The 14,996-nt window shown below is 29.9% G+C and overlaps 1 protein-coding gene across 1 annotated transcript; it reads left to right on the top strand.

Annotated features, from left to right (window-relative positions):
• The first annotated feature begins 6,352 nt into the window (after positions 1-6,352).
• LOC145628091 (uncharacterized) lies at positions 6,353-12,595 on the top strand. Its single transcript, XM_081680416.1, has 10 exons — positions 6,353-6,410; positions 6,511-6,752; positions 8,152-8,338; positions 9,225-9,358; positions 10,092-10,204; positions 11,322-11,583; positions 11,689-11,841; positions 11,922-11,998; positions 12,089-12,138; positions 12,299-12,595. Exons 1-10 carry the CDS (start codon positions 6,353-6,355, stop codon positions 12,493-12,495), a joined length of 1,473 nt encoding a protein of 490 aa, XP_081536542.1. The 3' UTR covers positions 12,496-12,595.
• The last annotated feature ends 2,401 nt before the right edge of the window (positions 12,596-14,996 follow it).

The raw sequence follows: 14,996 nt of genomic DNA, 5'->3' as shown, positions 1-14,996 counted from the left end.
GGAAACCTTCGGCCCAACATCCTTTGGACCGGACAAGTCTTCATCCACTTCATCGGACCTTCGGCAAGGTCCTATTGTTTTCACCCGAAACACAACCAATTTATAATCATCAAGTGATCAACACACAAAACATCGATCAAATTTGATACATAATCAATAGATTGTACCTCTTCATTTCTAGTCTTACGCAACTGATCACATCCTAAAATACTTTATCAATAAAAAGAAGAATACGATATTAGGAACAATGTTTATTGATATAAGCAAGATGATACCAAAATCAAATAAATCAATCCTTATTAATCTATACTTAGTATTTAAAAACTATAACAAAGATACTAAGAAAGACACATGTCCCCATCCATTCTATTACACTTCTCTAACCATAGTGCCACATGTCATTTTACACTCTTAATTTTTTATTACACCATTTTTTTTTTAATTCTTTCATTAAACTTATAGTTCATCTTTCATACACACTTCATCTCTCCCCTTTAATTCAACATTTTCCTATTCTCTCTTTAATTTTAGCCCTTCCACCTTCTATTTAAGCCTTTGTTTCGATTAAAGTTCCAAAATTTTAATTTCTTTAATTATGTTTCCGATTACATATTATACCCTATAATGACTTACTGATATTTCCTCACTTATCTCTTAATACAATTTTTCCGATTATATATTATACCCTATAATGACTTACTGATATTTCCTCATTTATCTCTCAATACAATTTTATATGAATAACCCGTGCATTGCACGGGCCAGAAGGCTAGTTAAGATTCAAGAGTAATTCAAACATTGAATTTACACTAATCAAGTTCAAGAATGACGACTTTTAGGCATTTTAATTATCACATGAAGTCAAGAATTCATATTTATTTTACGATGTATTAGAGGTTAAATTAAATTATATAAAAATCCAAGCATATGGAGTTGTCTATATGAATGAGTCTAAGATGATCACATGATAAAGAAACACAATTAAGTGTGAATGATTTTACTTAGTTAAGAAATTATAGCTCCAATTCAAACTATTTAGTAGAAAAATAAAATAAATTTTTGTATAATTAATATTTTTTTCTCTAATATGTCAGGTGGCTCCATCAGTTTCTTGAAAGACAACCTATATTCTAATCATAGCGTGCTAATAATCAGTGAATTGCTTTGTTTGCTTTCATAAAAAAAAAAGTGAATTGCTTTGTCAATCAGAAACACACAGTCCCTATAGAATTCTCTTCAACTTAAGTTAAACATGATAAATTATCATCCTTTCAAAAAAAAAAAAAAAAAAAAAAAAAAATCAAAACCTTATAAATCATCAATTTTTTTTTTGAACGGGAAGTAATAATATCATTAAATAATAGCGAAACGGCATCTACAATAATAAAGATCTGTAAACCACAGATTTAGAGAAAATATCATAACTTTTACAATCAATATCATAACTAATTTGCATATTTGGCATAGCTCATACTCCACCGCTTCAAACAAAACGTAAAGCAAAATAAAAAAAAAAAAACTAAATTGAATTAAAGAAAAAGGGTCGGAAATAGTCTAATTTTCGAAGAAATTAGACTATTTCCAGCCTAAACGGCCAAGAAAACTAAAACCCTAGAAGAGAGATTGTAGCCTTATTACTTGATCCTTCTTAATAATTTATAAATCATCATTATTACACGTAATGTCAGGCTAATTAATTAAGACCTAAAAGCACTTTTTTTTTTTTTTTTTTTTTTTGAGAAATTCAAAATCAAACCTAAAAGCACTACTCCGTATTATCTGTCTTAGATTTTCATCCAACTACCAACCTATTCTACAATAGATTAGAATATCAAGAAAAATATCATTAACAATTTGAATCATTAAAATAAAGGACATGAAATTGAAAAGCAACTATCAATTTCGTTTTTTTTTTTAAAGAAGAAAAAAAAAAAAAAAAAAAAAAAAAAGCAACTTTCAACGTACAAAAGACAAAATACTCATTAAATATGTCAACATATTGAATAAGTGAAGAATTATTGGGTGCTAAATTTAGTAACATAACCTGTCAAAATTTTACAATTATGGTTTACATACTCACCTATTTTGCTTTATGATGTATGGGTGTATTTTTTTTTTTTCAAAGTTTAGCTTTTATTGAATAACTAGTTTAAATCTCATGCAACGCACGGTTTTTACTTAATCAAATTATGAATCAGTGAATTATAATGTTAATACAACAATATTTTTTTTTTTTCAAAAAAAAAAAAAATATTTTTAATTGAAACAAATACTTAAATTTCTTTTCAAAAAAAAAAAAAAATAACAAAACTTGAATTTATATTATACTGTTATCAAAAGATATTGATTATTAAACATTAAAAAAAAAACACACAAATATTTAATGATTATAATGTTTTATATGAAAATGCAATTTATAATATTATAACCCGTGCAATGTAATTATATACCCATATGTCCCTATTTTGTTGGCATGTTTTGACCGGCACTATATTTTATACTCCGTAGCATACTATAACTGACACAATGTTTTACAAATTAAATTGACTAATTTTTTATGAAAATTAATAATCTTAATTTTTTAATTTTGTTTTATGTTTATGTTTATAGTTATTGAATTGTAATGTTATTAATATTATAAAAAAAATTAATAAATATATAATAATAGCTAAAGTATCAAATCCTGGTTAGAGCAAAAAAAACTTTCAAAGAAAAATACGTTGTAGAATGATATAAAGTACGGGAGTAGTACATTTATTATTCTAATATATTACCTTATTATGGGTTTGTTTATTATAGAAAAACACCTATAATAAAAAATATGAAAGATATGCATATAGAATATATTTCGTATATAGTTGCCAAATTGAAAGTTAAATATCATAGGATATATAAAATAATATTAATGAAGATTTTTTATAAAAAAGAAAAAAAATGGAAAGAAAAAAGTAGCGGGAAATTTTTTTAGCAAAACATGACAAGTGTCATGTTAGATTCGCTTTTAGTATTATGTAATTGATGATTGAATAATGGTAAAAGTGTGAAATGAAGGTTCATTTTGGGGAAAGGGCAAAAGTAAATTAATAGAAAATCTTAGCATATGCTCCATTTTAATTTGATGCAAGAACTAACCTAGTTAATTATACTATTGCATTTTTTGTAACAGTAAATTAATAATAATGGTTTTTTTTTTTTTTTTTTTCTCAAATAAGCTAAATTAGGGTATTTTTAGACCACTTTTTTGAGTTCTTTCTTCCTTTTTTTGTTATTAAAAAAACATTTCCATGAAACACAATTGATTTGAGTATAAAACATTTCCATGAAACTCAATTGATTTGAGTGTAGAAAAATCCAATAGTAGAAAAGATTCCTTCAAAAAAAAAAAAAAAAAAAAAAGGTGTAACGGCAAATAATTCAAATACACATCCTTCAAATCACTACTATCATCTAATTAATATCAAATTTTCAAGTGGAACGAATTACGGAATAATGCATATACCAATTTGGTGAAAATGTAAAACAAAGAGAATATGTTTATTTTGGAGAAAAGACATTTGGTCACCATGTGAAAGACGAGAATGGGAAGAAAATTATTTACATCATATTATTTGGAATTATTACTCAATTACGGAGTACAAACTTTAAAGAGTTATATGGGTGTTATGCATAGCATATGACTATGTGAAGTGTGTTTTCAATTGTTAATCAATATACATACTTCCTACTTTAAATACGTTTACATGCATTGTAATAATTTACATGGATAAATCAATATTGTTTGCTCTAATACAATTCATTTCAGTATAACTTCAAATGTGGATCATTATATGTAACGATAATTAATTGAGCAATGTACGAATGTAGAACATATTATAAGAAAAACAAGCATGAATTAAAGCACATTAGTAGGAGATAAACGTAAACTTACATGTATTAGCATGTAAAATTGAAATAGAGACTCATGTGGTGAAAGTTAAGTTGAGTTTTAGAGAATAGAATGAGACTTGAAAAATTCCAACAAGTTGCCTCCTGGTCACGACCTTATTTTCAACTAACTTCCCTCGTCACAATATTATTTTCTATATTAAAAGTAATCCACCGTATTTTTTTTTTCGTTTTTACTATTGGGCTTCAATTTTTTTATAAATAGAAAAGCAAAGATAAGAAAAGGGAAGATGTTGGTAACTCCTCCACTTATTATGTTTATTGTTAGTTTAATCATCTAACAAAGAACAAAAACTAATATTGGATTAGTTGAGTGCACCATTATAAAAAAAAACAATTTAACAGTAAACTAACACAACTTAACAACGTCCGATTCCAATCGAGTCATTTCAAAAAATTAAAGTGCAACTAACCCATATTTTTGTTCCTTAATAAAACTTATTAAAATATATGATCTTATTTTTTTAAAAAAAAATAATTCATCTAATAGTATTTTTCTTAAAAATTCGGAGTATAATTAATTTCAAGCATCTCAAACTCCGAATGTGTATTTTATTAAATCCTTAGCTTGTTTTACATAGTACTTCTTTTGGACCATTTAATTTTGTGAGACAATATTTTTCAATCTTATTATAAATCATTGGCCTAACCTTTTCCTTTTCTTTTCTCTTTATCTCTACTTTTGTTTCCCTATTAGCTAGCCATATAAATAGAAGAGTACGCCTTGGACTCTTGTCAAGTTGCATTATCTTCAGTTTGCAACATAGCTCTTCTTCCCCCAATTTCCAACTCTATTTTAAACCTTTACAACTCCATTTACTTTCTATTTACTTTCATGGATTCATACAAGCTATAAACTAATTATAATAGATTTATAACTCCAATTCAACTTTTTCAATCTTATTATATCGAAATATATATAAATAGTACCATATAGTACGTGTATGTATTATTATTCAATTCATCCCTAGTTACTTGCATTGTTGATCACTATGACCAACAATCATTCGATATAAGTCATATATCCAACTTCAAATACGGGATTGTACGTAGTATATCACCACACTACCGAACTCATCTTCGGTGTCGGAGCAGCTCGATCAAACTGCACGAACCCAGCGTCGTAAGCTAGCACCATCTTCTGCCCTCTTCGCTTCCTTGATTGTCTAGTAGCTTTTCATTTAAGGTGAGTAAAATAAGTTTTAATTTAGCTTTTAATGATTGTAAGTTGTATTAGTAGTTAAATATATTTATCATTTAAATTTATAAGAACCCAATTTAATTTCTCGAATTATATAGAAGAGGAAACCTTGGTTAGAAAAGAAAATATAAAAAAATTGAAGATTATATAAATCCTTTCTTTTATTATTCCATGCCCTTTTATGTTTGATTGGTTTTTAAAAAAAAAAACATGTTTTTTATTCCAAACCCTTTTTTTTTTTTAAATAAAAACGTATTTTTTTTTAGGGGAATTTAAAAACAATAAGATGTCCTTGTGAAACTAAAAAGTACTCTTTACAAGTTGACGATATAGCAACCAAAACATCCTAAGAGAAAATTAATATCAACATGTGAACTTGTCCTTTGGGCTTTGGTTTTTAGCCATAAATATTTTCACATTCTAATGTTAGAGTTTCGTAAGGAAAAAAAAAATAAAGAGGTGACATTATTAGGTAATTTGAGTAAAGCTTGTACATCACTTTATTTTCCAAATGCAACATATTCTTGCGTGAGTATGTGACTACTAGCAGCTATATAGATGTAGTACTAGTTAATTAAGCTTCTTATTTCCACCAAAAACAAAGAAAAATATGTTATCAAAACTTTCACACTTAACTAATACCTACCAGGCTACCAACAATACGGTTATTGTCTTATTTAATTTATAAGGCTTGCTTAGTACTACAAATTCGTATATATATATATTAATTATCTTTAATTAAAATCTAAATAATTTGATATATTCTTTTGCAAATTCTTATTTTATATCACTTATGTTTGTAGATATTCTTTCTAGTTGGACTTCTCTATTCTTTATAATCTTAAGGATTACCATCACAGATTAACAATACAAGTATATGTAATACTAGTTGAAAATGTTGTTAGTCAAATTGGCTAATAAACTTACCTTCCTAAAATAGATTATAAAATATAAAATGGGAATTTATCTATTCTAATGTGTAATGTGGGTTCTCAATTTATTACTTGCACAGAGTAACATTTAATTAATATACGGGATTTTTATGCATTCATTCGTTTTCTTTTTATTTTATAGCCCGAATAGTCGAATACAATATTATAAGATGCATATGTATTTACGTGTCTTTATAAATAATCAACTTTTGATTTGGCAAATAAGAAAATTAAAAAGCAGTTTTTTTTTTCAGTTTTGAAGTCAAATATTTGAATGGCCAAGATTGAGTTCTTTTACTTCTTCATGTGCTTATTAATTGTATCCGTTAGAGGTATTTTCTTTTATAATTCTGCAATCTTATCTTACATATTATTACTTGTAGTTCGTTTATTATAATTTTTTTTTTTTAAATTAATAAATTAAATGTGTAGGTGAACTCCAATTGATCAACTTCACACAGACATTAGATCACTTCGGATACTACCGAAGCACAATTGACCGGACATTCCAGCAGAGGGTCTACGTGAACGACACTCTGTGGTCGGGGGCTAAAGCCGGTGGCCCAATCTTCGTGTTGTTCGGAAGGGAGGTCGTCGATAACGGTGACCCTGGAGTACACGACCTCCTAAACGAATGTGCCAATGAGTTCAAGGCAATGTTGGTTCATATTGAGGTAACTTATTTACCCTAAGAATGTAGTTTATTTTGTTTAGTCAATTATTCTTTTGATTACGACCATGTAAAATATATAAGAACAAAAGGAACTTATCTTGAGAAAGTAGAAAGAAATAATAGGTTAACTCGTTAAAGTAGAATGGTTAGAAAAGCTTTAAAAAGGGGAAAGGGACAGAAAGAAAAACAGTAAAAATAAAATTAATAATAATAATAATAATAATAATAATAATAAAATAGGTGAGATGAAGAATCGAAATTGGGATGAATGAGAAAACTCGTTAAATCAACATGCATACACTAATACTTGCAAAGTTGCAATGCTTTAAGTTAACATAATATATTTTGGGGCCCCTTATATGATTGGGCCTAAGGGTCGGGCCGGGCCGGCCCTGCCCACACACACGGTCCATTTTTCCACTTCTTTAAAAAATTTGTGTAGCTACTAAGTGTTGGAAGTTCTTGATATAAAATAAGAGGGATGAGGAAAAATAAGAGAGAGAAAAACAAATGAAAGGGGAAAATCCCACATTGGTTGGGGGGAAAGGTTTTTCCTTGTTTTTATATTGTAGTGCCTTAATACTACTTAGTTGAGTGAGTGGGAGTTAAGTGTTACTCCACACACGCGCGCGCCGAGCTGCGCCGGGTCGGGTCGGCCTTGGGACTTGGGGAATGCGATGCGCGGCGTGGGTCCTTGTTATCTTTTTGGAGAAATTTTATTTCCTATTAAACAGAATATTCTTTTCTGTCTGTTGGGAATATTCTTTTCTGACTGTTGGGATTACGGAATTAAGTCAGTCATTAATCCCTTGATTATAGCTGACTAATTAATTCCTTGTTTCTTGCTTTCGTTGTTGACTGGTTGAATGAATCTGGTTGTTTTCTTAGCCCGATTCGTCCCTCGTTTTACGTTTCATGCCTCCCTTCTACTGCCTATATATACTCGTTGCTTTTTCCAGTCAAAAACATACAACACCTTCAGTTGTCTCTCCTCTCTAAAATTATCTAAACACGAATTTCTTCTGTTCTGTTTTCTGGGCAAATATTCTGAGTTCCAGTCGGGTTTGTGAGTGCACATAAACTCCGGCGCCGTGCTTATCCTGGAGGGCGACCGCTTATAGTCTACTGCACCGGGAGGTAGCGCGAAATCGTCTTTTAGGTCAGTGGTTTTCCACGACGCGGCTATTGTCACTTTGGTTCACGCATTAAAAGATAAGTAATTTTCTGTTTTATTGCTTACTAGTACAACACTAAGTCCTACTAAAACAGATAATGTTAATTACATAATTTGACTTTGTAGCACCCAAAAATCAAGTTTATTTATAATTTACATGTTTAGTTGTTTACTTAATTTAATGTTTGCCATTTATTTTTCTGTTTTGAACCCTTGATTGATAAAGCATCGCTTCTACGGTGGTTCTGTACCGTTGGGGAAGATCGAATTAGCCATGGCTGATCACCAAGTACGAGGGTGTCTAACAACGGAACAAGCCCTCCAAGACTTTGCGATAATAATACAAAGTCTGAAGGCCAACTTCTCCGCCTTTGCATCACCTGTTATCGTCGTCGGAAGCGGCTATGGTGGAGGTGATATTTTTTTTCATGAAATTGTAAACTTTTTTTATTGTTAATTTGATCATTAATAAAACATGTAAATAAATAAACAATAAAAATTACATAGTAATAATATTGCTTTATAAAACTTCCGGGCCGGGCTGGACCAGGCTTTATATGGAATGGCTTTAAATGGAATATTACTTTCAACGTTAGCACTTAGCAACAAGGGTTTAGAATCTGGGAATATTTTTTTGTAGGGTTCATAATTTGGGGGAAATTGAGAATTTTACTTTCAAGGTTTCATAGTTTGACGTTAGGAATTTTTAAAAACAGAGGAATTAGGATTAAAAAAAAAAAAAAAAAAAAAAAAAAAAAAAAAAACTTTATAAGAGTTATCCAATTTCAGCCCTTTTAAAATTAAACCCAATCCTTTAAAACCCCATTATTTAATAGCCCTTTAAAAGTCCGCCCCATTTAAATGTTAGATGGGTAAAACCCTTTCATAAAAGAGCTGGCCCAGTGCTTTAAATGGGCCCCTAACCCATTGAACAGGTCTAGTTTCTAATAAAGGGTTTAAACATCACTTGTCAATGAATGGGTTAGGCCGGGAAACCAATTTCCTTTGCTTTTTTTTTTTTTGTTTTTTTTTTTTTGAAAGGATTTCCTTTGCTCTTCTCAAATCCCACCAATTTTTTTTACCTCTTTTTGCATGAATTTTTTCTTAAAAAATTACTTCTAATCTGTGAATTAAAAACTACCATATTAATTTGAAATATTTTTTCACCTCATAAAAAAATTATATATATAAAAAAAACTTTTCCATTTTATTAATACTACGTATAGATTGTTATAGTTTAAACAAGTTAGATCAATAACACCTATATACTAATTTTTTATTTATTTTTTTAAAATGTAGCATTAGCGGCATGGTTCCGTGTCAAGTACAACAACATCGCAGTCGGAGCCCTTGCCTCGTCGTCACCAATGTACCTTTACGGCAACAACACACCAAGCGATGGATTCTGTGACATCATTAGTAAGGATTTTGAGGTATATCTACTTGACCTTTGATATTAATACTTTGTGCAACAATAGTTCTTTACGTATAACAAATTGGATAAATAACTATCAAAGTATTAAACATAGCTGTTATATTATGGGCCTAGGCCATAGAAATTAGGAAACATCAAATATGAAATGTAATACTCGTATTAGTAAGTTTGGAACTATTATTATTTCTTGAAAAGTAACATGTTAGGACGTTAGTTAGATATTCTCTTCAACAACTCATAACTATTGCTAACTTATTACTACCTCCGTTTCTTATTAGTTGCAACTTTGGGGTATTATTTGTGAGATATAAAATATTCCAAAGTTGCAGCTAATACGAAATAGAGGTAGTAATTAAATTGAAGAAGGATACTAATCACTACACACGGTATAAATTTGCTAACCAGTCCAAGCCATGATTGGGCTAAGAATATACAAATGGGCTTAGAAAATCAGGACCTAGTACACCGTTGATTAGCCCAGGCCTAATCTCATTATTCTCATATGAAAACCTTGATAGATTTAAGATGAAAGACATTACAAGATAGTCGTCAGGTCATTAATTATAAAAGGTAGCTGTTATGTAAACTTTATTAATTCATAATATTGTGTTGAGATTTCAGTATAATAAATTTAGTTAGTTACAAATTATTTTCTTGGGATTCATATTATGCATGAATATTTGAGTACACTAGCTAATAACTAATTTTGTGTGGCAATTTACAATTTTCAGGATGTCGATAAAAAATGTTACCAGTTGATTAAGAAATCTTGGCAAAAAATCGATGAAATAGCTTCACGACCAAATGGCTTGACCCAACTAAGCCAGGCTTTCAACACATGCACGTAAGTATACCTTAAATCATTTTTGTTTCTATACATATTGACATTAGGCTTTAATGGATGCTTAGTATTTCGAATTTGGCCCAAACACGGGTCAAGTTAAACTCAACGGTTTTCTTAATTTTAACATTGAATTTTTTAAATGGATTGTTTTAAGATAGCTAAAATAAAATTGTGGCTAATTATAAAAAAATGATTTATAACCATCGATCTAAAAGAAAAGGATAATAAGTATAAATGTTCATTAGTTTGACCACTAAAATTATATCTATCCACAATAATAATTGTTCATTAGTTTAACCACTAAAACGAGTATATTTTTAGTTACTCGTATCTATCTATCTATCTATAACTATTACTAAAGTTAAAACCGCTGACATCATTTTTGTACACATGTCATTTTCTAATTAAAAAATTTCCCTCCAAAATTGATTATGACATTATTTTTTTTTCCAATCATTCTTTTTTTCAATTTGTTTTTTGAAACCCTTTTTTTTTCAATTTTTTTTTATCTTTCCAACATATAAATTCAAATATTAGGAAGATTTTTTTTAAAAAAATAAATATAAATATGAGTATCAATTACTAAACACACATTAATGAACTTTTTCTTCCTAAAAAATACTCTTTCATATGATTTGTTACAAAATTATTAATTAATTAATAAAATAATATTAATAAAAATATCTTTTAAATCTAAAGTACTAATCTAGTTATTTATTTCAAATCATTCATCACTTCATCTTCTTCTCGGAAATTTTAATACTTGTAAAAATTCACTTTCATTTTTTTTTTTTTTTGAAAACAAAAATTCACTTTCATTAAATCATCACTAACCACAAAAAATTCTAAATTTTCTTCAATATGATAGATTCAAATCTAGAATAATCATAGGCATTGAGATTCTTTCAATACTTGAACAATTATTCTCATTTCGTATAGATAGGATTAATATCAAATTAGTGGATACAAGAATTATTATGGAGATACTTTTATTGTTGTTTTAAATAACACTGTTTACATTGAAAAGTCATTAGTTAAGCCTGATTTTGACATGCTCAACTGTAATAGAGACTGATAATTTTGAAACCCGTGATTTGATCTTAAATTATTTTGATAGGCCTCTGCAATCAGCAGACGAGGCCAAAAATTGGTTAGGGCAAATGTATACAAATTCCGCCAAATACGTTGGCCCGGCTAATGTAAACATCAAAGTAATATGTAATGAAGTTCGAATGGGAGAAGATTTTGGAATCGAGGGAGTCGTCACTGCACTACAAACTGAATTATACAAGGGAGAGCGGTGTTTCGGGAGCTACTTATTAGAAGTCGAATCACCATATGAACCTTCTTCTAATATAACTGTGGCTTGGGCATGGCAGGTAAACTAGACCCAAAATATCATTTTAAGTAGACATTCTATTTAATAGATGCAACTTAATTATGCAAGGTTTAATTTAACTTCATTATTAATAATTTTTAAATAGAGATGTACTGAATTAATTTTCCCTATTGGATGTGCGGACGAGACAATGTTGCCGTCTCGTCCCTTTGTACAAGCCCATTTCGACGAGGCTTGCCGATTAAGATTTGGAAAAGTTTCTCGCCCTCAATCTCCCTTGACCTTTTATGGGCGTCGGGTATGAACTATGTTACTAACAAATTTAAGTTTTTGCTTAATTTGTTTCGCTAATTAATATTTTCTGTATAAACCCTTTAGGATATCATCGAGTCATTCAAACTTGGCGGAAATATAATTTTTTCCAACGGGCTAAGGGATCCATTTTCAAGTGGAGGGTATTATTTCTTATCATTTACTATCTAATTAATAAATAACATTGTATTTTTAATTTCGTTGTCTAACATAATATTCAATCTTATTGATAGGATATTAGACGATATATCATCAACCATTATTGCAATCAAGACAGATCAAGGTATGAGCATACAATTTTTTTTTTTTTTTTTTAATTCAAGAAAGATATACAATGATAGATAGATGTTATATGATTTATATACTGTAGTATTAATTATTAAATATTAAATATTAATATAATCAATTATACTATAATACATCTTCTGTTTTCCAATTTAAAGGCTCCTTCTCAACGGATTTGCGGGTGGTCGGATACGACAATGTCCCAAAATGGTTGAAAAATCAAAGGGACGCTGAATTGAAGATATTTAGAAGTTGGATTGACGTATTCCATCATACACCCAGCAGTACATCTTCCCGTCGTATTAATGTATATAAGTTACAACTTTTAGCTTTTATTTTATATTTGTGTCTTTAATTACAATTAGTGGACACTTAATTATTTGTATAAATTAAATTTAGGTTTGTTATGATAGGGCGATAGGCCTTTCTTCCTCTAATACAAAGTATATTCATGATGATGTTTTTTTTTTTTTTTTTTTTTTTTTTTTTTTTTTTTTTAATATAAAAAAAAATTACTATTAATATTATGTAGGAAAAATGGAAATAAATAATCCCACCTTTGCCTGATCTGACAATAACAATCCCACCTTTTGATTATTACGAGGCAATCCCACCTTTGTATGTCTTCTTCTTTTAATAGGCTTTTTTTACCTACAATCTATTAAACAGGTTAACATGTTTTTTTTAATTATTTTCAAAGCCACATGTGGCTTGATGATTGGACAAAATAATAAAAGTTAACAAAAAAAAAGGTAAAAAAATAAAAATAAAAAACAAAAAAAACCCACCAGCCCACCCCCACAGCCACCGAGAAACCCCTACCCCATACCCTAGGCCCACCTAAAAACGATCGGATACCAGCCTTAACACCCAAAAACGCCGACCGAAACCACCAAAAGTCACCCCCGAAATCACCCTTAACCCAAATTTAACTCCGACACCAGAACCACCACCCTGAAAACAATACCCAGCCGCCGAAAACCCCTATGCCCGCCGAATACCGCTGGCCCAGCCCCGATAAACCCCTACAACCGCCGAAAAAACCAACAAAACACCCCATCCCAGCCCCGATTTACCCTTATTACCACCGAAAACCTCCATCCCAGCCTCGATTAACCCCTAGAATTGCCGAAAAACCACCGACAATCCCAATCAACCTCCCTAAATACCCCAAAAATCCCCATCTCAGCCCCTAAAAACACGTCACTTGGTGGGTGGGTAGGTGTCGGCCGGCGCTTTTCGGACGTTAACGAGGGAGGTCGGTCGATCTTTGGTGGTGGCTGGGGTAAGGATTTTACGGTGGCTTGTGGGGGGTTGATGGGTGGTGGGTCTTTTTTTTTTTTCTGTATTCTAGTGTGTTTTTTTTTTTTAAAAAAAATATAATGAACCAATTAAAATCTAACACGTGGCATATAACCTATAAAAATTGGTCACCAACCAGTCAAGGTCTGTTAAAAGAAGATGACATACAAAGGTGGGATTGCCTCGTAATAATCAGGTGGGATTGTTATTGTCAAATCAGGCAAAGGTATGTAATCTAGTAGAACTTCAATCCTTGATTGTTCTTTCGGCACAAATTTATTTCATAGCACTATTAACATTTATAAATTTTGTAACATAATTTCGTAGCATTCGTATTGACAATCTTCTTTTAAGCTATGTGAATTGAATAATGATTATTGTAGTGATTGCAACATAAAGATAATTTGCTTGTATTATATTCGTAGTTTGCAATTTACCTAAAAAAAATAAAAGGGCAAGTAGGCTCTTTAATACTCCGTATTGACTAGCAAAAGTGGTAATAGTAGGAAAGGTTTCAGCCTAAATTGAAACTGCTACGAGTATATAATGGTGAATATAGGGGTACGTAATAGAGGATTAGGAGTTGACATTGCTTGCTTATATATTGGCAAAAATGGTGAAAAGAGAGGTAATGAATAATCAAGGTTGGGTCAACATCATCTTTGGATATTAAAAGTCAAACAAAAGTCAACTAAAAGGTTAATTAACAGAGTTTTTGACACAGTTAATTTTGATTTACTAGTATAAGAATCTTTAATACTTCGTTAGGATCAAACGAGTAATTATGTTAAATTGTAATTATTTTTGTAAAAGACTAGTAACAGTTCGGGTTATTAATGTCAAATTTGCCTAAAATATCAAATAGGTGAATAACGTTTTGATATACTTTTTTTTTTTGTACCAAATGACACAAATTATAATTATATGCTTATGGGCCATTGGCCCATGAGGGATACCCAGTTAATTCCCCATATAAACAGGTATAGTTGTCTTTTCAAGTGTTAGTGGAGGGGTATGTGTCTTTTTATGTACTAGTTGAGGGGTACATGTGTAATTTCATGTACTAGTATTTAGACAACTCACCAAAAGTATTAAATAAATAACCCTACTTTTTCAATATATTTACAAAAATGCCATCAGATTAACAAACATTTATTTATATGTCAGATTAACTTGTATTTTCCCTTGGCCCATATATATGATTTGTTCTTGTTAATTGAAAAATGTAGTTTTGCTATCAATCTATCATAGAGATCACCTAACTTTAAAAATGAAAGTTAAAACTAGTAGAAACCCTAATTTTTTTAACCTTTGGAGATTGACCGAAGATTGTGGACGGATGTATTCCACTATTCCCCTCTCATGAATTAGAGTTTGCTTCAATTAATTTATCAAATTAGTAGCCCTCTTTGGGTGAAGAAAAAAATGACGTGTCCATCAAAAGAAAAAACAATTAAAAAAATATAATGAAATGTCAATATTTTATTGAAGATACTATTTGTAAACATTGCAGGCATAAATTTAAATTGCTAATTGTGAATGCATGCTAATATA

This window comes from Chenopodium album, chromosome 4 (assembly GCF_948465745.1).
Source record: "Chenopodium album chromosome 4, dcCheAlbu1.1, whole genome shotgun sequence".
Lineage (NCBI taxonomy): Eukaryota > Viridiplantae > Streptophyta > Magnoliopsida > Caryophyllales > Amaranthaceae > Chenopodium > Chenopodium album.
This window is presented reverse-complemented; position numbering and strand designations above follow the sequence as displayed.